The 25,577-nt window shown below is 41.8% G+C and overlaps 1 protein-coding gene across 5 annotated transcripts in view; it reads left to right on the plus strand.

Annotated features, from left to right (window-relative positions):
• Window positions 1–25,577, plus strand: part of LOC132401000 (serine/threonine-protein kinase MRCK alpha-like) — a 573,066-nt gene that overhangs the window by 525,707 nt on the left and 21,782 nt on the right. For all 5 annotated transcript variants that reach the window (XM_059982693.1, XM_059982697.1, XM_059982694.1 and 2 more), the window contains 2 exons: window positions 11,254–11,316; window positions 14,660–15,253. In XM_059982693.1, coding sequence (XP_059838676.1) covers window positions 11,254–11,316; window positions 14,660–15,253 — 657 coding nt within the window. The remainder of the gene's footprint in view (window positions 1–11,253; window positions 11,317–14,659; window positions 15,254–25,577) is intronic.

Below are 25,577 nucleotides of genomic sequence, written 5' to 3' on the forward strand. Positions count from 1 at the left end.
CACACAAATATAAAAGTACTGAGACAGTACAATATGGGAGCAATACTGCTTTTTGCTGTGATGTGAGGTTCAGCAGGGTCACAGCCTCAGGGAAGAAGCTCTTCCTGTGCCTGCTGGTGCGGGAGTGGAGGCTCCTGTAGCGCCCACTGGATGGGAGGAAAGTAAAAAGTCCATGGTTAGGGTGAGATGCATCCTTGATAATGCTTTTCACCCTGATCAGGTAGCGTTTATGGTAGATGTTCTCAATGGTGGGCAATTGGGTGCTGATAATCCACTGGTCAATTTTCATCATACGCTGGTGTGCTTTGCGGTCCGATACGGGACAATTGCCATACCACACTGAGATGCAGTTGTTATGCTCTCAATGGTACAGCGGTAAAAGTCCGTCAGTATCCTGGGAGAGAGGTGAGCTTTCTTGATGCTCTGCAGGAAATAAAGGCGCTATTGCACCTTTTTGATCAGGATGGAGGAGTTCAGGGACCAGGTGAGATCCTCGGAAATGTGGACACCAAGGAATTTGAAGCCTGATACACACTCCACTACAGCTCCATTGATGTAGATGGGGACGTGAGTGTGGCTCCTAGCATGCCTGAAGTCCACAATGATCTCCTTGGTCTTCTGGGTGTTAAGGGCCAGGTTGTTGTTGGCACACCACGCGGCCAGCTGCTGGACCTCGTCCCTGTAGGCCGTCTCGTCATCCCCTCTGATCAGGCCAAACACATTGGTGTCGTCTGCAAACTTGATTATCCTGATAACATGAAAGCTACTTCATAAATAAACTCTTTTGATGCAATATCTAAATACCTTTCAGTCAGCAGAAAAATTTACTGTCACTTTCTGTCATGTGTGACTCTGAGCTAAGAGATCACAGACTCAAACTAACACTTTTGAACAGTATTGAGGAAGAGAGCTCTGTTTTTGTTGAAGTATTTAACTAAGCCCATGACAACAGAATAGAGCAGCACAATTATTTCAGGCTTCTGGCTAGCATTTACTAAGGTTAGCTGGTTATTAATACTTTGGCTGTTTGTTGATCCTTTCACTTTGTAATTTGGCTGCTGTGTTTGATAGCATAACAAGACTTATTGAACCTTAGAGTTAATTAATGGAATTTACAGTATAGAATCATTCCATCAACCAATTTTGTCCTTGCTGGTGTAGCAAATTTTTGTGCCTTCTCACCTCCTAATAGTTCATTAGCTGTTTTGAGATAGGCTGAAGCTTTGCAATGTAACTAGAATGTTAACCTTTCTTCCTCTTACCACCCTCCAGAAAATGTGATGAAAGTACTTAACACAATTTTAAAAATCAAAATTATTATCACTGACTTAGATAACATAAAATGTATTGTTTTGCAGTAGCCGTATAGAGTAAATACATAAAATCAGAATATAGAACAGAATAGGCAGCACAGTAGAACAGTCGAGGACATCTTTGGTCTCACGCTTTTGCAGTCAAAGGTTCCCATTTGCTTCCCCAGTGTCCATGAGCAGAGTGAGCTGCCTCAATGACTTTTGCCCAGTTGTGCTAACATCTACTGTGATGAAGTGCTTTGAGAGGTTGGTCATGGCCAGAATTAACTCCTGCCTAAGCAAGGATCTGGACCTGCTGCAATATACCTATCACCACAGTAGATACAATCTCATTAGCTCTCTGCTCGGCCTTGGACCACCTGGATTACAGCCCCACATTCAACACCATCAGTACTAATCAACAAACTTCAAAACCTGAGCCTCTGTACCTCCTTCTGCGACTGTTCAAAGTTCAAAATACATTTATTATTAAAGTATATATAAATTATACAACTTTAAGATTTGTCTCCTCAGAGGCAGTCACAAAACAAGAAACCCATAAGAACCCATTTTAAAAGAAAGGCTAACAAGCATCCAATGTGCACAGAGAGGGATAAAAAAGAAACAAATCATGCAAACGATAAAAGCACGCAACAGCATTCAGGATGAAAATGAATTCACAGACTTGAAGCCTGAAGCAGGCCCACAGCTTCAGCCTTAGTTCATCACATAATGGAGCAACTCATCATGGAGCTCACAGACAGGAAGCCAGGAGCAGACCTCACCCTCACCCTCAGTGCCGCAGGGAGCAGTGTAAATGTCGCAGAACAGTGAGCAGAACCGGCCTGACCCTTGCCTCCAGTCCTGTCACCCTGCCTTTTCAATCCATTCGGCCAGGCGTTTAAATCGTCCAATTATTGGATCGTTCTTTGCACTAGGACTCTCAGACCTGATCGTATTGATACTGGATTCTTGACTTCTTCATCGGGAGACTGTGATCAGCGCAAATCAGAAATAACATCTCCTTGCTGACAGTCAACACTGGCGCTCTCAAGGATGTGTACTTAGCCTGCTGCTCTACTCTCTACACCTTTGACTGTGTGGGTAGGCAAACCTCAGGTGCTATCTCTAAATTTGCCAATAATTAAACTGTTGGCAGTATTTCAGATATTCACAAGGAAGCATATAGGAGTGAGATAGATCAGCTGGTTGAGTGGTGTTGCAACAATCTTATTGAATTGAATTCACTTTATTTCTTACATCCTTCACATACATGAGAAGTAAAAATCTTTACGTTACATCTCAATCTGAATGTCTTACACTCAATATCCGTAAGACCAGGAATTGATTGTGGACTTCAGGAAGGGGAATTCAAGGGAACACACCAGTGCTCATCAAGGGGTCAGCAGTGGAAAGAGTGAACAGTTTCAAGTTCCTGAGTGGCAACATCAATCTTGGTCCAATATCTTGATGCAATTACAAAGAAGGTATATGGCTATATTTCATTAGGAGTTTGAGTCACCAAAGATTTTAGTGAACTTATACAGATGTACCATGGAGAGATTTCTAACTGGTTGCATCACCGCCTGGTATGGAGGGGCCACTGCATAGAATCAGAAAAGGCTGCAGAGGGTTGAAAACTCAGCTAACATCATCATGGGCTCTAGCCTCTCCAGCATTGCAGACATTTTTAAAAGGCCATGCTTCAAAAAGGCGACATCCATCATTAAGGAGCTTCATCACCCAGGACATGTTCCCTTGTTATTACTACTATCAGGGAGGAAGTACAGGAGCTTGAAGAGAGACACAGAAAGTTTTAGGAAGAGTTTCTACACCTCCAATATTGGCCATCAGATGTCTGAACAGACAATAAACACTACCTCACTATTTTTGCACTGCTTATTTAATTTTTTATCTGTATCCATATATGATTGTAATTTATAATATTATTTATGTATTCCACTGTAATGCTGCTGCAAAACAACAAATTTCACAACATACAATGTGTCACTGATATTCAACCGAATTCTTATTCTGACTCTATAGCATAGGAACAAAGCCTTCAACCCACAAGGTTGTACCAAAGTAATTAATCCAGTAATTAAATACCTAATTAAACTAACCCCTTTTGCCTACATCATATCGATTCTTGATTGGTCAGAATGTGAAGGGATTTGCGGAGAAGGCAGGAGATTGGAGCTGAGACTTGATGGGCCTAATGGGCTAATTCTGCTCCTATATCTTACAGTCTTAATATCCATATCCATCCATTCCCTGCACATCTATGTGCTTGGCTTAGAGCCTGTTAAACACCACCACCACCACCCTTATCAATGCATTCCAAGCATCCACCATGTTCTGTATAACAAAAATATGCCACACACATCCCTTTTGAACTCACAGCATCTCACCTTAATTGTGTGCCCCCTAATATTAGATATCTCAACCCTCAGATAGGGATACCAGATGACTATACCTCACATAATCTCATAAGCCTCTATCAAGTCTTCCCTCAGCCTATACTATCAATAAGTTACAAAAGTAAATAGATCATGCAAACAAAAGGAGTAATGAGATCATTTTCATAGGTTCATGAACCGTTCTGAAATTTGATAGCAGGGACGAACGATTGTAAACGAGAAAAAATTTGTAGATGCTGAAAATCCAAGCAACACACACAAAATGCTGAAGGAACTCAGCAGGCCAGGCATCATCTGTGGAAAAGAGTACAGTCAATATTTCAAGCCTAGACCCTTCATCAGGACTGGAGAAAGAAAAAATGAGAAGTCCGTTAGAAGGTGGGGAAAGGGGAGGAAGTAACCCAAGATGATAGGTAAAAATGGGAGTGGGGGAGGGGTGAAATAGAGCTGGGAAGTTGATTGGTGAAAGAGATACAGGGCTAGAGAAAGGGCAATCTGATAGGAGAGGACAGAAGGCCATGGAAGAAAAAGGGGGAGGAGCACTGGAGGGAGGTGATGGGCAGGTAAGGAGATAAGGAGAGAGAGGGATAAAGGAATGGGGAATGGTGAAAGAGGGTTGGGGGAGGTGCATTACCAGAAAGTTCAAGAAATTGATGGTCATGTCATCAGGTTGGAGGCGACCCAATCAGAATATAAGCTGTTGCCTCTCCAATCTGAGTGTGGCCTCATTGCAACAGTAGAGCAGGCCATGGACTGGCATGTCGGAATGGGAAGGGTGGCCACGGGGAGATAATGCTTTTACTGGCGGATGGAGCATAGGTGCTTAGTGAAGCAGTCTCCCCTATGTCTGGTCTCACCGATATACAGGAGACCACACCTGGAAGGATGCTTGGGGCCCTGAATGGTAGTGTGGGAGGAGGTGTAAGGGCAGGTGTGGCACTTATTCCACTTGCAAGGATAAGTGCCAAGAGGGAGATCAATAGGGAGGGACGACTGGACAAGGGAGTCACGTTGGGAGCAATCCCTGCAGAAAGCAGACAGTGGGGGTTGTGGGAGAGAAAGATATGCTTGGTGATAGGATTCCACTGGAGAGGGCAGAAGTTACAGAGAATTATGTGCTGGGTGTAGAGGCTGGTGGGGTGGGAGGTGAGGACAAGAGGAACTCTATCCCTGGTGGGGGCAGCAGGAGGATGGGATGAGGGAAGACGTGCGTGAAATGGAAGAGATGCGGTTGAGGGCACCATTGATGGTGGAGGAAAAGAAGCTCCTTTCTTTGAAGAAGGAGGATACCTCCTTCGTTCAGGAATGAAAAGCCTTATCTGAGAACAGATGTGGTGGAGACTGAGGAATTGAGAGAAGGAAATGGCATTTTTGCAAGCAACAGGGTGGGAAGAGATATAGTCCAAGTAGCTGTGAGAGTCAGTAGTTTTATGATAGACATTACTAGATAAGCTTTCTCCAGAGACAGAGAGATTGAAAAAGCGGAGGAAGGTGTCAGAAATGGACCAGATAAATTTGAGGGCAAGATGGATGTTGGAGGCAAAGTTGATCAAGTCAATGAGCACCGCATGGGTGCAGGAAGCAGCACCAATGCAGTCGTTGGTGTAGCATAGGAAAAGTTGGGGAGTGAAACCAGCGTAGGCTTAGAACATAGACTGTTTCACATAGCCAACAAAAAGGCAAGCACAGCTGGGACACATGCGAGTACCCGTGACTACTCCTTTTGCTGAAGGAAATGGGAAGAGCCAAAGGAGAAATTATTGAGAATGAGCACAAGTTCCACCAGATGGGGGAGAGTGGTGGTGGAGGAGAACTGTTTGGGTTTGAAGGAATTGTAATTACATTCTTGGAAATAATCGAAGTTCAAGTACATTTGTTAAATTTGTGAGCATTGGAACAATATAAATGATCTAACAAGTCTATTCTTACTCAGGTTTATAGATGTTGCCACTATGCTGCAATAATTAAGTAGCATATAAAACACCAGGTTCGGTAAACCACAGACCATCTTGGGAATGCAAATCACAGAACAAGACAATTTGGGTCATCAATATGTCATAATTTGGAGCTACAATATGCTAGAAAGTTTGTAGGCCCTGTAAAATTTTCTCTATTTCTGTGTAAGTATGATCTAACCTGTGATCAGATCTTCACATAATTCTTAAAAGTAGACAAAGAGAACCCAATTAAATAAATAACATCAAAATATTATACTTGTTCATTTATTTATTCAGAAAAATAATCAAATATTGCTTGTATTTGTTGGGAAAAAGTATGTGAACCCCTCGGGTAATACCTTCCACAAAAACTATTTGGAGTCAGGTGTTCCAGTCAATGATATGAGATTGGAGGTGTAAGGTATAGAGGTGTCCTGCCCTATAAAATAGTCACACAAAATCAGCTTACTGACAGAGCCTGTGCTCTTCTCAAGATCTGTTTATGTGTGCCATGCCTCAATCAAAACAACTATCAGAGGACCTTAAAAGAATTGTAGAAGTGCATAAAGCTAGAAAAGGCTACACAATTATTTCCAAAGACCTGAGTGTTTGGCATTTTACAGTAAGATAAATTGTCTACAAATGGAGGAAACTCAGTACTTTTGCTACTCTCCCTAGGAATGGGCATACTGCAAAGATCACACCAAGACTACAACATGCAATGCTGAGGGAGGTGAAAAAGTACCCACGGGTAACAGCAAAAGACCAGCAGAAATCACCGGAACTTACTAAAGTCTCTGTTCATGTGTCCACTATGAATGGTGTTCCTGGAAGAATCAGAATCAGGTTTATTATCACCAGCGTATGACATGAAATTTGTTAACTTAGCAGCAGCAGTTCAATACAATACAAAATCTAGCAGAGAGAGAAAAAAAATAAAATAAACAAGTAAATCAATTACATATATTGAATAGATTTTTTAAAAATGTGCTAAACAGAAATACTGTATATTCAAAAAAGTGAGGCAGTGTCCAAAGCTTTAAAGTCCATTCAGGAATCGGATGGCAGAGGGGAAGAAGCTGTTCCTGAATTGCTGAGTGGTCTTTAATAGTGGACACTGCCTTTCTGAGACACTGCTCCCTTAAGATGTCCTTGGTACTTTGTAGGCTAGTGCCAAAGATGGATTGATTAGATTTACAACCTTCTGCGGCTTCTATCAGTCCTGTTCAGTAACCTCTCCATACCAGACAGTGATGCAGCCTGTCAGAATGCACTTCAAGGGTCATCTATAGAAGTTTTTGAGTGTATTTGTTGACATGCCAAATCACTTCAAACTCCTGAGGTGCGCCAGTGTTGATCATCAGCGAAGAGGATATGTTATCACCAATCTGCACAGACTGTCGTCTTCTGGTTAGGAAGTCAAGGATCCAATTACAGAGGGAGGTACAGAGGCCCAGGTTCTGCAACTTCTCAATCAGGATTGTGGGAATGATGGTATGAAATGCTGAGCTACAGCCAATGAACAGCACCCTGACGTAGGTGTTCGTGTTGTCCAGGTGGTCTAAAGCCATGTGAAGAGCCATGGAGGCTGGATCTGCCGTTGACCTGTTGTGGTGATAGGCAAATTGCAATGGGTCCAGGTCCTTGCTGAGGCAGGAGTTCAGTCTAGTCATAACCAACCTCTCAAAGCATTTCATCACTGTCGATGTAAGTGCTACCAAGCAATAGTTATTAAGGTAGCCCACATTATTCTTCTTTGGCACTGGTGTAATTGTTGCCTTTTTGAAGCAAATGGGAACTTCTGCCTGTAGCAGTGAGAGGTTGAAAATGTCCTTGAATACTCCCGCTAGTTGGTTGGCACTGGTTTTCAGAGCCTTACCAGGTACTCCATCGGGACCTTCTGCCTTGCGAGGGTGCATTCTCTTTAAAGACAGTCTAACATCAGCCTCTGAGACAGGGATCACAGGGTCATCAGGTGCGGCAGGGATCTTCACAGCTGTAGTTGTGTTCTCCCTTTCAAAGCCTGCATGGAAGGTGTTGAGCTCATCTGGTCGTGAAGCATTGCTGCCATTCATACTATTGGGTTTCACTTTGTAGGAAGTAATGTCTTGCAGTCCCTGCTAGAGTTGCCGTGCATCTGCTGTCGCCTCCAACCTTATTTGAAATTGTCCCTTCGGCCTTGAGATGGCCCTCTGCAAATCATACCTGGTTTTCTGGTACAGGCCTGGGCTGCCAGACTTGTATGCCACAGATCTAGCCTTCAGCAGACGACGTACCTCCTGGTTCATCCACAGCTTTTGGTCTGGGAATGTACAGTAAGACTTTGTAGACACACACTCATCCACACTGGTTTTAATGAAGTCGGAAACAACTGTAGCATACTCATCCAGATTCAAAGATGAATCCTTTGTCCATACCTTTTTGGTCCTCACTACTGGTGCTGCAGTCTTCAGTCTCTGCCTATACTCAGGGAGTAGAAGTACAGCCTCCCAAAGTGAGGGCATGGAATAGCATGGTAGGCATTCTTGATGGTGGTATAACAATGGTTCAGGTTTGGAGAAATTTTGAGTCAATGTGATGTATAGTATTGGTTTCTGTAGATTTAAGCTCTGCCTATAAAAGTAAATACAGTGCCTATAAAAAGTATTCACAACCCCCCACCCCAGAAGTTTTCTTGCTTTATTGTTTTACAATATTGAATCAGTCGATTTAATTTGGCGTTTTTGACACTGATCAACAGAGAAAGACTCTTTTGTGTCAATGTGATTTCTACAAAATGATCTAAATTAATTAGAAATATAAAACACAAAATAATTGATTGCGTAAATATTCACCCCCTTTAATATGATGCACCAAATCATCACTGGTGCAGCCAATTGATTTTAAAAGTCACATAATTTGTTAAACGGTGATCACCTGTGTGCAGTCGAGGTGTTTCAATTGATTGTGGTAACAATACACCTGTGTCTGGAAGGTCCAACTGCTGAGTTAGTATCCTGGCAAAAACTACACCATGAAGACAAAACAGAAGTTGCAGATGCTGGAAATCCAAGCTAGACACACAAAATGCTGGAGGAACTTAGCAGGCCAGGCAGCTTCTATGGAAAAGGGTCTCAGCCCAAAACGTTAACTGTACGCTTTTCCATTGATGCTACCTGGCCTGCTGTGTTACTCCAGCATTTTGTGTGTGTACTATGAAGAGGAAAGAAGACTCCAAGCAACTCTGAAAAGGTTATTGAAAAGCACAAATCAGGAGATGGATGCAAGAAAATTTCCAAGTTACTGAATATCCCTTAGAGTATGAAATAGAAAAAAAGTGGCAAATCTGTAGATCCGCCTAGAGCAGGCCATCTTCAAGCATTGAGTGACCGTGCAAGAGGGGGACTAGTGGGAGAGGTCACCAAGAGACCTATGGCAACTCTGGAAGAGTTAACAAACTTCGATAGCTGAGATGGGAGAGACTCCACATTCAACAACTGTTGCCAGGGTTCAACACCAGTTGCAGCTTTATGGGAGAGTGGTAAAGAGAAAACTCACATGAAATCTCGGCTAGAGTTTGTCGGAAGGCGTGAGAGATACTCTGAAGTCAGCTGGAAGAAGGTTCTATGGTCTGATGAAACCAACTTTGAGCTATTTGTCCATCAGACTGAATGCTATGTTGGATGTAAGCCAAACACAACATATCATCAAAAACACATCATCCCTACTGTGAAGCGTGGCTGCATCATGTGGGGATACAGCATGTCCTAGAAGACTTGTGAAGGTAGAGAGTAAAATGAATGCCACAAAATACAGGGAAATCCTGGAGGAAAACCTGATGTAGTCCACAAGAGAACTGTGACTTGGGAGAAGATTTGATTTCCAGCAAGACAATGACCCCAAGCATAAAGCCAAAGCAACGCAGGAGTGGCTTAAAAGCAACAAAGTTCCGACACTTTATTGCTCCTTTAATTCCTAACTTCCCTGAAATGCCTGCGAAAAATGCTATGGACCTATTTCTTTCCATGAATCCACTAGGTAAAGGCTTAATATCAATCATCCGAGATAAACTAGCAGCCTTACAACGGGCCCCCATGGATAAAATCAAAATGGCCTGGGAGCAGGATTTAAATATCTCCTTATCTGAGGAGAGCTGGGATTCAGTTCTCAAATCGGTTAACTCAACCTCTCTTTGTGCTCGCCACTGACTTTTACAGTTTAAGATTGTTCATAGAGCCCATTTGTCTAAATCTAAACTATCTCGATTCTACCCTAGCGTTAGTCCGCTCTGTGATAAATGCAAGAGGGGCGTGGCCTCTCTCATCCATACGTTCTGGTTCTGTCCTAGCTTGGAGAAATTCTGGAAAGATGTCTTCACTATGTTATTGTGTATTCTGAATCAGCACCTAGAACCAAACCCCTTAATTGCTCTGTTCGGTTTTTGGGGCGAGACAGATTTATGTCTGGGTCCGACCAAATGCCGAATATTATCCTTTGCATCTCTCCTGGCTAGACGCTTGATCCTCCTCAGATGGAGAGATGTTGCCCCGCCCACTCATGCTCAATGGCTTAACGACATCATGGCCTGTTTGGATCTCGAAAAAATTCATTATTCAGTTCTCAATTCGGATCTAAAGTTCCATAAGGTCTGGGGACCTTTTATCGAATACTTTCATAACCTTCCTCTTGACTAGGGTTTTTTTTTCTTTTCAGTCCCTTGCTTTCAGCTCCTTTTTTTTCTGGTAGAAGGCATTATTATCCTCTGTTGCTGAGTGTATTCACAGTCTGGGAGTTTGACTGTCCTGACTTATACTCTCTATATTGTGTTGTGGTTGGTCTGGAGTTGCTGTTTTTTCTTGTGTTGTGGGGCTTGGGGAGGACGCTAAGCTTACTTGTCCTTAATTCAGGTGCTTTTTTTTTGCTAAATTCTCTTCCTTTGTAGTATATTGTTATTGTATGCTTAATTTTGCACTGTTTTAATGTTCCTCATTGGGATTTGGGGTTTTTAATTTGTAAAATGTTTTGAAAAACTAATTTTAAAAAATTTTTTAAAAAAGCAACAAAGTTAATGTCCTAGAGTGGCTAAGTCAGAGTCCAGACCTTAATCCAATTGAGAATTTGTGGTTTGTTTTGAAAAGGACTGTTCACTCACATTTCCCATACAATCTTAAGCAGTTATGTAAAAAAGAATAAAGACAAATTACAGAGTCCAGATGTGCAAAGCTGATAGAGACCTATCCACACAGACTTTTAAGGCTGTAATTCCTATCAAAGGTGCATCTACTAAATACTGACTTGAAGGGGGTGAATAATTATGCAATCTATTATTTTCTGTTTAATAATTGTAATAAATTCTGACCAATTTGTTTTCACTTTGACACAAGAGTCTTTTCTGTTGATCAGTGACAAAAAAGCCAAATTAAATCCTTTGTGATTCACTGTTGTAAAACAACAAAACATGAAAACTTCCATGGGGTGTGAATACTTTTTATAGGCACTGTACTGGATATTTGCCCTGGTGTATAGGTGAGTTGTTGAACCCATGGGAAGTTGAAGAGAGTAAAGGGAGAATAAAATGACATTAACAAGTTTACAGTTATCCACTTTACTGTTATTATATTCCAGATCATGAAAGAATAGCACTGGGAAATGAAGAAGGTTTGTTTGTCGTGCACGTCACCAAAGACGGTGAGACTTCCTTACCACGTATCTTCACTGAACAACTCCTGTGCCGTTCCGCATACAATAGATTTTCATACTTGTAACTCTCACTTCGGCTAGCAGCTTAATATAAGGGATGAAAGCACCCCCCCACCACCACCCAGCCTGGCCAAATTTAAGAAATCTTGTTTGGGAGGATGCTGCACAATGTGTCCCCCGTTACAAATCAGTACCACAAAATAACAAACCGTACACAATATGTAATTAAATGATTGAGTTTTATACTTTTTAATTTGACTATATGGTTTGTAAAGAAATCAAAAAAAGAAAAGGGACCCATTCTCCTGAAACAGTCTAATGCGTGAATGTTAGAGCTCACTGATAAGGCCATTCATCCATCATCGACCTCCTCCGATCGTCACTGACCTTCGGACCCTCGCTGCAAGTCCACTCTGAGGTTTACCAGCTCTCTCCATTCCCATCTTCTCTCCTTATTTCACCCCGGCAAAAGAACCACGAATTCCCGGCTCCCAGACACACAAGAAAGATCAACATCCTGTTCATTGGCTAGTATGTCCCGTTATCTCTAGTCATAACCCAAACATTGTTGCAACAGAGAAACCATTACCTCAGCAGTGGAATATTATAAAGAAGCCATTGCATTGGCAGTGAAACCTTATAGCGTGGCCCTTTATTTTTCTAAGCTCCATGTACTTATGCAGGAGTCTTTTAAAAGACCCTGCCTCCACCACTGTTGTTGGCAGCCCAATCCACACACTCATCACTCTCTCCTCTGTACCTACTTCCAAGCACCTTAAAACTGTCCCCTCTCATGCTAATCATTTCAGCCCTGGGAAAAAGCCTCTGACTATTCACAGGATCAATGCCTCTCATCATCTTATACACTTCTATCAGGTCACCTCTCATCCTCCGTTGCTCCAAGGAGAAAAGGCTGAATTCACTCAATCTATTCTCATAAGGCATGCTTCCCAATCCAGGCAACATCCTTGTAAATCTCCTCTGCACCCTTTCTATGGCTTCCACATCCTTCCTGTGGTAAGGTGAGTGCAGTACTCCAAGTGGGTTCTGACCAGGGTCCTGTAACATTACCTCTCAGCTCTTGAACTCAGTTCCACAGTTGATGAAGGCCAATACTCTGAGTGCTGCCTTAACCACAGAGATGACCTGCGTAGCAGCTTTGAGTGTCCTATGGACTCAGACCCCAAGATCCCTCTGATCCTCCACACTGCCAAGAGTCATACCATTAATGCTATATTCTGCCATCATAATTGACCTACCAAAGTGAACCACCTCAAACTTATCTGGGTTGAACTCCATCTGCCACTACTCAGCCCAGTTTTGCATCCTATCGATGTCCCGCTGTAACCTCTGACAGCCCTCTATACTATCCACAATACCCCCAACCTTTGTGTTCTCAGCAAATTTACTAACCCATCCCTCCACTCCCTCATCCAGATCATTTATAAAAATCACGAAAAGAAGGGGTCCCAGAACAGATCCCTGAGGCACACCACTGGCCATCAACTTCCATGCAGAATATGACTCATCTACAACCACTCTTTGCCTTCTGTGAGCAAGCCAATTCTGAATACGCAAAGCAAGGTCCTTTTGGATCCCATGCCTCCTTACTTTCTCAATAAGCCTTGCATAGAGTACCTTACCAAATGCCTTGCTGAAATCCATATACACTACATCCACTGCTCTACCTTCATCAACGTGTTTAGTCACATCCTCAAAATATTCAATCAGGCTCATAAAACATCACCTGCCTTTGACAAGGCCATGCTGACTATTCCTAATCACATTATGCCTCTCCAAATGTTCATAAATCCTGCCTCTCAGAATCTTTTCCATCAACTTACCAATCACTGAAGTAAGACCCACTGGTCTTTAATTTCCTGGGCTATATCACTACTCCCTTCCTTGAATGAGGGAGCAACATCTGCAACTGTCCAATCCTGAACCTGTCCCGTCCCCACTGATGATGCAAAGATCAAAGATCAGTTGTAAGTTTTCTTCCTATAAAATCTTCCTGTGGAAAAAAATATGGTTTAAATCAGGGATAGGCAGCCCTAAAAAATGAAACTCATACAGTTGAAATAGTATATCTTCCAGTGATCAAGTGGGGATACAAATTTCCTGTATAAGAATATGAACCCTTCCATATAAATTTTATCATAGCAGCCGTGCCAAAAAATTGCAAACCTCTTAAACAAATTTAACAGTACAAACTGAGTTTGAACAGTCAAACTTAAAGGTAAGAAAAGTACAGCTGATAGCTTGATGACAGGTGAGTTAAAGCAGAGTAATGTTGTCTCTATGTGATTGTGTTGTCTGAAGTTAAACATGACAGCAAAGTGCAAACAATCAAATTTTCACATAAAGTCTTGGGAATAATGTTTATAACTTCAGTTTTGCCAGTTTTCAATTGGAAGAAAATTTTGCCCTGCCAGTATTGCATTCTGGACAACCAGTATTAAGATTTTGTGATAGTGAAGGGATCAAGAGAGGTGGTAATGAAGTAGAATTGAATGTTATAAATGGATGTTCTCATCATAAATAGAATCTGATGGAAAGAAAATAGGTGAGAGGGAACAAACCCATATTGAGAAGAGAAGCCACTAAAACTGGAAAGATGAAAATGAAAGCAGAAGGATGGTGTAGTTAACTGCATGAATGCTGATGGCTGGAAAGATAGTTCATAGTTTTTACAATTAATTCAGAATGTCCCAAGAACTGTTAGTGAAACCTAATTAGGGATGGTTTAGGCAGAGTTCTCATTATAAAGGGGAACGGATTGAGAGGAAAGGGAAGATGGAAATAAAACTGTAATTTGCATGGAGGGGTAATCTGGTGCAAGAATAAGGCAGCAGACTTTAAGAGATGGAGACAGGAACAAAAGCTGTTTACACCATATTTCGTTAGCTCCATTGAGTGCCAGGAAGAGAAGATGACTAATCAGCAACTTAATAACAACAATCAAGAGACCAGAAGATGGGTCTTGTAGGCAAAATATGATTGTGAAAGGTATAAAGGGAGGGAGACCACATGAGATGTCAAACTGAGGTGGAAGAGCAGGCAGTACTTGAAGGGGAAGGAGAAAATGGCAGAAAAGCACACTTTTAAGCTCATTGAAAACAAGGGGGAAAGAGGGGTTTAAGAAATGGCTTCAATAGAAGCTGGGAGTTGGCAGCATTCTTGGCTCTGCATTCTTGGCAGCTGTGTTTGCTCCATTGTTGCTGAGTCGGTACCTGAAAGCTGTTACCAGCTTTGGGAAGATCTAAGAGCACGGAAGGTACAATGTAATCACATATCAACAGAATGAAATCTTTTCATCTCTCTTTGGCAGAAATCATTCGAGTTGGTGATAACAAGAAGGTCCACCAGATTGAGCTGATTTCGGGAGAACAGCTGATTGCCGTTATATCTGGGCGAAACCGCCATGTCCGCCTTTTCCCCACGACGGCTCTTGATGGCCGAGAGGGTGACTTCTTCAAGCTGGTAGAGACGAAGGGCTGTCAGACACTGGTGTCAGGATTGATGCGCCATGGCACTGCCACATGCCTGTGTGTGGCCATGAAGCGCCAAGTGCAATGCTATGAACTCAACCAGAGCAAAACCCGCCACAAAAAGTTTAAAGAGATCCAAGTGCCAGGAAACGTGCAGTGGATGGCCATCTTCAGTGAATGCTTGCTTGTCGGCTATCAGTCAGGCTTTGCCAAGTACCCACTGCAGGGAGATGGGTGTCCTGTTAGCCTACTGCATCCCGATGACCACACACTGTCCTTCATCACTCAACAACCCAACGATGCAATCTGTGCAGTGGAAATTTCAAGCAAGGAGTATTTATTGTGTTTCAGTACTGTGGGCATTTATGTGGACTGCCAGGGTCGAAGGTCAAGGCAGCAGGAGCTGATGTGGCCAGCTATTCCCACGACATGCTGTGAGTTTACTTGGTTATTCTACCTGTAGTTTAGGAAATGGTTTAAGTAATTAATTAGCAGATGAATCCAATTCCCAGCATGGTACTTGGGCCTAAAGTGTAAAGAAGTCTTATCTACTTGCATGTAGAGTTAGTTACTTACCACAAGATCAGAGCTTGAGGAGATCCATTGTGCTAATGGAGTGGGTTCAGCACAAAATAAGATGGGCCAAATTCAGAAAAACATTTAATTTTTAGCCTGAAAACAGGCAGAGTTACATTCAACATGTAGAATGTAACACAGAAAAAGGGCAGGACACTTCTGCAGGAAGGGGCCTTGCCTAAATTACGTTTTCAATGTTCAATGTGTACATGAATCTTCTATCTTCGTGTGAATCAGCAATGGAAGTGCTTTATGCCAAGAAGACTATTCTGCAATGTTAACACACTTTTTTAAAACTAAACTTTGTATTTCCTTTTAAATTATGGTATTTGCTTTGATTCTACTTATATTCTAAATGGTTTGTAATGAGGAAAATTTCAAGTCTTGATTTCTTTAAACATCAAAGCCCAAGTTTAAATCTAGATGATGAGGTGTGTGAAATAATGAAGAAGCTGAGAAGAAGCATTCATCTTATCCTAAGTATGGTGTTCTGTATATTAACTCTGGAAAAGGGAAAGGCAATGAAGGAAGGAGAGGGATTAAAGAGCTTGTTGTAACCACAGGACCACTGAATAAAACATGAAAGCGCATTGGAACTGAGGGTATAACTTGAAAGGGGAGAACTGGATCAACTCCTGAGGATAATAGCAAAGAGGAGAACTTGGTGGATTCCTGAGGATGAGAAAGTTCATAGAATGCTGAAAGACAGTGTCTGAAAGCTCTCATTGTATTTTTGATGCAATTTTAAGGGAGGAGAAAGTGCATTAGATCTCTGGGAACAGTGAGGGGAGAGGTAGATCTTGTTAGAAGACTGAGGACAGTGAGAGGCAGAGAGTTGAAGACTTATTGATCTCCGGTGATAATGGGGAAGAGGATAGAAGAGATAGGAGAGCTCATTTGATCCTTGGGGAGAATGAGGGAGAGCAGAAAACTTGCTGCATCCTGAATGATAGTAAGAGAAGGGAGAGCTCATTGGACCTGAGAGAAAGGACATTTTATGGGATCTGCTCAACACTACGTGGATGAGTAACGGGGCAATGAATGTGTGGAAAGCTTATTGAATTCTTGAGGAAAGTGGGTGAGAAGAGAACTATTGTATCCCCAAGGATAAGATAGTAGGGTGGAAAGCTCACTGGATCCCCAAAGGCAGTGCACAAGGGAAAAGATCCCATAAATGAGGTAGTGGAGGGCATATCAAAACCTCACTTAACTGAGTGACAGAGAGAGGAGCTTCTTAGGTCCTGAAGGCTAAAACAGAAAAGGAGATGAGCAGTGATTGTGCCAGATGGTGGTTGGGAATCCTATAAGACAGGGGTGTCAAACTCATTTTAGGTCGTGGGCCGGATTGGGCAAAATGCGACTTCATGCGGGCTGGATCAATAAACTGCAAGAAATATTCTCCCATATTCCAGCTAGAGGATATAATTTTGGGCAAAGAGGAAGAGATTTAGAGGAGATCTGAGAGGAACATCTTTCACCCAGAGGGTGGTGACCTGAAATACACTGCCAGGGGGTGGTGGTAGCTGGATCATTTAAGATTTAAGAATTTCAGAGGTATTTAACCATATGAATTACCTAGGCATAGGGTATAGACCACTATTTGCTGGAAAATGGGTTTATTACAGAATGCTGTACACTGGTCAGCATGGACTAGTGGGCTGAATAGCCTATTTCTACGCTCTTCAACTCTATGAGTATATACATGTTTTCAACTATTGATGTGCAGGTTGGACAACTGAAAAAAAATGTAAATGATGCTGAGCTAATCCTGTTGTTACGTCCCCTTGCTGGTTCTAATCAAAGGGTGTTGGAGGGACAACATAAAAACAAGTCCACCCTCAGTGCCACACGTAACATGGTGTTCATGACAGTTCTTGCTCGTTTCAGCTGATCGGGGTCCAGCAGCTATTGGGTATTTGTAGGATGAGAAAACCAGAAATTAACCTACTCATCCAACCTTGGGAAACTGAAATTAAACTTAACTCCAGAAGTCTACACACTTCCCTAATCTCAGACAGCCTGGAATCCACAGTAAGCACTATTAGGGTCACCCAGAACAAATGAAGTTGATGAGTACCCTGAGATTTGTTCTATTCTGGTAAAGACAAAGTAAGAAATATCTGGAAAATGGATATCCTCAGTTCTTCCAGAATATGTCACGGAACTTCACTTAATCCCAATTTTAGATCTGGTGAAGGTCAGAATTTCCAATGTACCATCTATTGTTCTGTGATGTGCTTTTGGGGTTTATTTATTTATAGGTATTGGGCATTGCTGTTAACTGCCTATCTTTAATTCCCATTGGGCGAAGTTATTGATTCAATACCATTGGGCTAGAAGTTCAAGATGTAGTCTCAGCAACACTGAGAGAACTAGTGTGTATTTCCATGCAATCTCGATGTGGATTTCGAGTGAACATTCAGGTGATGCTCTTCCTATGTGTCTGAATGTTCTCATCAGTTGTGAATTGTAGAAATTAGTCCCTGGAGATCAAAATTTACTGAAGCAAGTCATCTAGTGTCAGCCAGTGGATGTAACATTGAAGTGGGTAGATTAACTGGCTTATTGGTACTGAAGCCCAGCATTTAATAACGCTGAAATACACTGGGATCCATAGTTCACTGAAAATTTCTACAGAAGTGGAAAAGGGGGTAAAGGAGGCTCATGGCATGCGTGCCTTCATTGGTAGAACTCCATTTGCCGCCTTTAGAGTTTAGAATTGAGTATAAGAATAAGAGTTCATGCGGCAGCTGTATGAAACCCTTCAGTCAGACTCCAGTAGGAGCACTGTATGCAGTTCTGGTCCCTCATTATAGGAAGGATAATGAGACGTGGAAAAGGTACAGACGAGATTTATCATTTGCTGCCTGGATTAAACAATATGAGCAATAAGAAAAGGTCAGACAAACTGGAGTTGTTCTCTCCAGAGTGTTGGAATCTAGGGGAAATGCTGATAGAATTTGTTTTTAAATTATGTGAGGTATAGATAGTCAGAATCTTTTTGCTAGGGTAGAAATGTAAAACATTAGAAGAAATGCTTTTAAGGTAAGAGGGGGGAAGTTTAAAGGTGACATAAGGGCCAAGTTTTTGTTTTACAGGAAGAGTGGAAGGTGCCAAGGAATGGGTTACCAGGAGTAGTAGTAGAAGCAAGCAGTTCGGTAGAATTTAAGAGGCTTTTAGATAGACACTAATATGAAGAAACAGTTTTAGATGATACACACAAAGAGAACATTTTGTATAAATCAAGTTAAGCACAACTTGCTGGGCCAAATGTCCTGTCCCATGCTGTACTGTTCTATATTCTATGAGGTATCTGAAATGTTTAATATTATTAGGGCTCTTGACAAGGTGGATGTGGTGAAGATATTTCCTCTTGTAAGAGAATCCAGAATCAGATTTAAAAATGAGGAATTAGCACCAATTTAAGATGAAGCATTGATGAAGGTAATATGATTATTAGGTATTTGGAATCTTCTTTCTCGAAGAGCAGAGAAAGCACAACCTTTAAAAATTTGTAAAGCAAAAGATATATGGATATTTGATAAACTGAAGATGAAAGATTTCTAGGAGTAGATTGGAATATGAAGTCGAGCTTGCAAACAGATCAATCTTACTGAACAGCAGCAACACACACACACACACACAAAATGCTGGAGGAATTCTGCAGTTCCTCCAGCATTATCTATGTGTTGCTTGGATTTTCAGCATCTGCAGACTTTCTCTTGTTTCTCTACTCAGCAGAATAGATTTGAGACTTGCTACTGATTTTTATGCATATTGTACTTTTTTCCTTCATCCTTCCATTCAAGTGTCTTTTTCCCTGGAAGTCTCTGAGCCACAAATTGATGATAACACTGTAAGGAATAATGTGGATCACGGGATCTTTGTGAGTAGGGGAATCAACCATTTATCTCCTCAATTTAAGGGAGGAGATATAATAAGGATGTTGACCATGAAGCTGTGATAACAATTGTCAGGTAATAATTGAAACATGGTATTTACATGTTTAATCACCAGTCCCATCTGTCTGTGATATTTAATAAGTAAATCCTTTCTGAGCTAAGGCCATTTGTTCCTTAATTAAATGACAGTGATTGTATACATTGTAAAAGAACATATCACTCTTGCTGGAAGATTCATTCCATTACCACACCATCCAAAAGATTAAACAACATTAGAGGTGAATGATGAACTGTTCTGTAGGTGGCGCCCCTGTGCCGTGCCATATGTTTGTGCTAGGAGCTGAATCTCTGAGCCAGGTTTAAGAGTTTCATGTGCATGCAGTTTCATTCAGTATTTATTGAATATTTATTATATGTATTGCTCAATATGACCCTGTAGAGATTTATGCAGTCATGAGGGGCATACACTTTCGCACACTTCCTCCTAGGATACGAAAGTCTTTACAACTTTGCGACTCCTCACTCGGAGTGTCAGACACCCTGAGCCAATAGGCTGGTCCTGGACTTATTTCCACTTGGCATGATTAACATTATTATTTTATTATTTATGGTTTTATATTGCTATATTTCTACACTATTCATAGTTGATGACCAAGTTCTGACACCTAGGGTGTACTCATACTCTTGTTGCCTGCACACATACCTTCAGCATGGAACAGTACTAGATCCTTAATGAAGTGTGAAAATAGTGGGTTAAAGACAGGGTGTTTCCTTGAAGTGTAATCAAAAATCATGAGATTTTACAAGGTGTGAAAACACTAATGAAACCCCCATGGTTACTTCCAGACCAGTGTATTGTCTTTGTCCTGGTCCCCGTATCGGAAGCTAAACCTTGTCATTATCGAATATGTTTAGAAATCATAATGCTTAAGGTGATTAAAGAAATATTTTTAAGTCAATGACTTAAAATATTTGGATATTTAAAGACAGGAGCAAGGCAAGAAGCCTGGCTTAGAAAAGTACAGTTGTTGTTTAGTAACAATTGGAGACAGTATCTGCTGATATCCTTAATAAACCCACTGATTCTCACAGCTACCTGGACTATACCTCTTCCCACCCTGTCACTTGTAAAAATGTCATCCCTTTTTCTCAGTTCCTCCATCTCTGCCACATCTGCTCTCAGGATGAGACTTTTCATTCCCGAACTAATGAGAAAGGGGCTTCCCTTCCTTTCACCATCAATGCTGCCCTCACCCGCATGTCTTCCACTTTCATGCGCACCTGCCCTCACCCCATCCTCCTGCTGCCACACCAGGGATAGGATTCCTTTTGTCTTCACCTCCCGCCCCACTAGCATCCGCGTCCAGCACATAATCCTCTGTAATTTTTGCCATCTCTAATGGGATTACATATCTTTCCCTCCCCTCTCATTTTCTTATTTCCAAGATGGTGCAAATTTGAATGAGAATTGTGGAAAGGGAAGATAGTGGAAATTTGAATCAGAATTGTTCTTCTAGATTAAGTAGGTTAGTCTTTTGTTCTCTTATCCCTCCTTATCTGACAAACTCCACCATCATCAGAGCTGATATAATGAATCTTTGCTATGGTGCGTTCTGTGGCATGTACAGTACATCCAATTGTGTGTTGGCGCGTGGCCAAGTGGTTAAGGCGTTCATCTAGTTATCTGAAGTTCAAAACTTGGCTGAGGCTTACATGTGTATCCTTGAAAAAGGCACTTAACCACACATTGCTCTGCGACGACACCGATGCCAAGCTGTATGGGTCCTAATGCCCTTCCCTTGGACAACATTGGTGGCGTGGAGAGGGGAGACTTGGGCAACTGCCGGTCTTGCATAAAAAAAATCCTTGCCCAGGCTTGCGCCCTGGAAACTTTCCAAAGTGCAAATCATGGTCTGTCGAGACTAACAAAGGCCTACACACACAAATCCAATTGTACCAATTCTTTTTTTCTCACTTTTTTCCTCATATGTTGCTTTACTTTTTATTATTTTTTTCTTTTTATTAAATTTTTTTGATCCCTCCTTGCTGATTTCTAAAATACTCACAACCTTCAGGCCTATTGCTCTTTCTTAGAACAGTATTAACCACTGACTCCATCCAACTCCCTGCTGTTTCCCGTCTCTGCTTGTTGAAGAGACTGTAACTCCATCTTCCCCATTTTTCAGTTTCTTTGCAACATGTAACAACTTTAACCCCAGCCCTTACTATGACCGGCTGAGTTGAGAACCACTGGTTGGTTTTGGTGTAGGAAGGAAGTCCTAAGATTTTTGGATCATTAGGCTGTCTTCCAGGAAAGGTGGGACAGTACAGAAGAGACGGTTTTCACCTGAACTGGAGGGGGAGTAATATCCAAGACAAAGCCAGGAATCAAAAGGTTGAGCATGGTACGACTAGTGTCCGAAGCTGTGTATATTTCAATACAAGAAATATCCTAGGAAAGGCAGATGAGCTCAGGGCATGGATCATTACCTTTTTTTTATTTATTCATTTACAGGGTGTGGGCATTGCCAGCTAAGCCAGCATTTATTGCCCATCTCTAGTTGCCCTTGAGAAGATGGTGATGAGCTGCCTTCTTGAACCACTGCAGTCCCTGAGGTGTTGGTACACCCACTGTGCTGTTAGGGAATTCCATGATTTTGACCCAGCGATACATTTAAAGTCAGGATGGTGAGTGACTTGGAGGGGGATTTCCAAGTGCTGGTGTTCCCAGGTCTCTGCTGTCCTTCTAGATGGTAGTGGTTGTGGGTCTGGAAGGTGCTGCTTTGAATTGTGATAATTTAGCCATTAGTGAGACATGATTGCAGGAGGGGCGAGACTGGCAGCTCAATATCCCGGGATCCTGTTTAAGATGTGACAGAATGGGAGGGATTAAAGGAGGAGGGATGGCATTACTAGTCAGGGAAAACATCACAGCATTGCTTCGTCAGGACAGACTGGAGAACTCGTCTAGTGAGGCATTATGGGTGGAACTGAGAATAAGAAAGATGTGACCAATTTAATGGGACTATATCACAGACCACCCAACAGTCCTAGGGATTTAGAGAAACAAATTTGTAGAGATATCGCAGACTGTTGCAAGAAACATGAGGTTGTTATAGTAGGTAAATTTTAACCTTCCGCATCTTGTCAGGGAATCCCATACTGTAAAAGGACCAGATGGAGTAGAGTTTGTCAAACGTATTCAGGAAAGTTTCCTTCATCAGTATGTAGAAGTCCCAAGTAGAGAATATGCGACACTGGATCTTCCTTTGGGGAATGAGACAGGGCAGGTGACAGAAATTTGTGTAGGGGAACACTGCATTCAGTAAACACAATGCCATTAATTTCAAAGTAAACATGGGTATAAAGATTGGGACAGGCTGTTTTCTGGCAAATGTGTACTTGGTAAGTGGGAAGCTTTCAAAAGCAAAATTCTGAGAGTACAAAGCTTGTATGTGCCTGTCGGAATAAAAGGTAAAGAATACAGGTGTAAGGAACCTTGGTTTTCAAGAGATATTGAGGCCATGGTTAAGAGAAAAAAGAGATGTAAAGCAGGTATAGGCAGGTAGGACAAAAGAGGTGCTTATGGATTATTAAAAAAAATGCAAGAGAACACTCAAGAAAGAAATCGGGAGGGCTAAAAGATGGTATGGATTACCATTCTGATCTTCCAGAGAAGGTGAAGGAGAATCCTAAGGGATTCTACTGATATATATGTTAATTGCAAAAGGATTGCAAGGGAAAAATTGGTTCTCTAGAATATTAGAATGGTAATCCACCTGTAGACTCAAAACAGATTGGAGAGATGTTAAGTCATTTTTTGGCATCTGTATTTACTTTGGAGACAAAGTAGCAAAGTGGCATCAACTTTATAGATCCTGTACAGATTACAGAGAAGATGGTCTTTGCTATCCTGAGGCAAATCAGGGTGGATAAATCCCCAAGCTCTGACAAGGAGTTCTCTCTGACCCTACGGGAGGCAAATGCAAAAATTACTGAGGCCCCAGCAGAAATACTTAAATCATCCTTAGTGATAGGAGACATACCAGAGGATTGGAGGATAACCAATGTTGTTCCGCTGTTTTTAAAAAAAAGTACTCAAAACATAAACCAGGAAAGTATAGGCCGCTGAGTCTGACATCAGTTATGGGAAAGTTATTGGAAGGTATTCTAAGGGACTGGATATACAAGTATTTGGATAGTCATGGAATGATTAAGGTTAGTCAGCATGAGTTTGTGTGTGGTAGGTCATGTCTAACCAATCTTACAGAGTTTTTTGAGGAAGTTACCAGGAAAGTGGATGAAGGCAAGGCAGTGAATGTTGTTTATATGGACTTTAGCAAGACATTTGTCAAGGTCCCTCATGGGAGGTTGGTCAAATTGCTTTGCATTCCAGATGAGGTAGTAAATTGGATTAAACAGTGGCTTTGTGGGAGAAGGCAGAGACTGGTAGTAGATGGTTACCTGTCTGACTGGAGGCATGTGACTTACTGGTGTGCCACAGCAATCAGTACTGGGCCCTTTGTTGTTTGTCATCTATATCAATGATCTGGATGATAATGTGATTAACTGGATCAGCACATTTGCAGATGACACGAAAATTGGGGGTGTAGTGGACAGTGAGAAAAGCTATGAAAGCTTGCAGAGAGATCTGCATCAGCTGGAAAAATTAGCTGAAAAATGGCATATGGCATTTAATGCAGACAAGTGCAAGGAGTTGCACATCGGTAGGACCAACCAGGGTAGGACTTACACAGTGAACGCATCACAGGTAGCTAGGGTTGTAAAAGAAAGCTTTTAGCATGTTGGCCTTCATCAATCAATGTACTGAGTACAGGATTTGGGATATTATGTTGAAAGTGCATAAGATATTGGTGACGCCTAACTTAGAGTATTGTGTGCAGTTTTGGACACCTACCTACAGGAAAGATGTAAACAAGGTTGAAAGAGTACAGAGAAAATTTACAAGGATGTTGCCAGGTCTTACAAGGAAAGATTAAATGGGTCAGGACTGCGTTCCTTCGAACACAGAAGACTGAAAGGAGATTTGATAGAAGGATACAAAATTATGAGGGGTAATGATAAGGTAAATGGAAGCAGGCTTTTTCCATTAAAGTTGGCTGGGACTACAACCAGAGATCATGAATTAAGGGTGAAAAGTGAAAAGTTTAAGGGGAACATGAGGAGAATCTTCTTCACTCAGAGGGTCTTGAGGGTGTGGAATGAGCTGCTAACACAAGTGGTGCATGCGAACATGATTTCAATGTTTAAGAGAAGTTTGGATAGGTGCATGGATGGTAGGAGTATGGACAACTATAGTCCCAGTGGAGGTCAATGGGAGTAGACAGTTCAAATGGTTTTGGTATTGACTAGATAGGCAAAGAGCCTGTTTTTGTGCTGTACTACTCCATAACTCCATTCTCGGTTATCCAGATTCAACCATTGAATCACTTGCAAACGCTTCCCTTCTGCTGCTGGATTATTGTTCAGAATGATCGATCTTTAGTCCTCTTCTGTTTCCCATCTTCATGCTGCTGCTTTGCAGCATCTTCTGAAACACTTTACTGTTTTCCACACTGAAGAGAGCCAGCTGTCCCTCACCAAGCATCTCTCTCTTAACCATCTCTCTTGAACTTTCTGATTTAGTGTCTAACATACAACATCAAAGAGCAGAATTTTTCTCCAACAAAATATTGTTTTTTCTCTCTCTTGTTACACCTACCTGTATCTGAATCTTTCCCTTGGAGCATCCTTTAATTTTAATCAGTCCATTGTTGATGGATGTGCTTTGAGCAGCTACCCAGTCTATACCCCAGCTATAGGTTGACTCATTATAAAGCCTAATGGCTGAGGATAAGAGTGACCTCAGATAGTGCCCTTTGGAGCAGCGCAATTGTCTTAGTCTACTCCTGAAAGTGCTCCTCTGTTTAGCCAAGTTGGCATACAGAGGATGAGAAATATTTTCTGGAATTGCCAGTAGTTTCAAAGGGTTTTTTGTTCTACCATAGCCTCCAGTGTGTCCAGCTTGACTTGTTTAACAGAGCCAGCCTTCTGATCAGTTTATTGAGCCTGTTGATGTCACCTGTTTTGATGCCATTGCCCCAGCACATCACCGCATAGAAGATTGGACAGGCGACAGCAGACTGGTAGAACATGTGAAGGAGAGGTTTGCATATTCCAAAGGACTTCAGTCTCCACAGGAAGTAGAGGTAACTCTGACCCTTCTTGTACATAGCCTCTGGGTTGGTGCTCCACTCAAGTCTGTCATCCAGGTACTTAT

The sequence above is a fragment of the Hypanus sabinus genome, chromosome 10 (genome assembly GCF_030144855.1).
Source record: "Hypanus sabinus isolate sHypSab1 chromosome 10, sHypSab1.hap1, whole genome shotgun sequence".
Classification (NCBI taxonomy): Eukaryota; Metazoa; Chordata; class Chondrichthyes; order Myliobatiformes; family Dasyatidae; genus Hypanus; species Hypanus sabinus.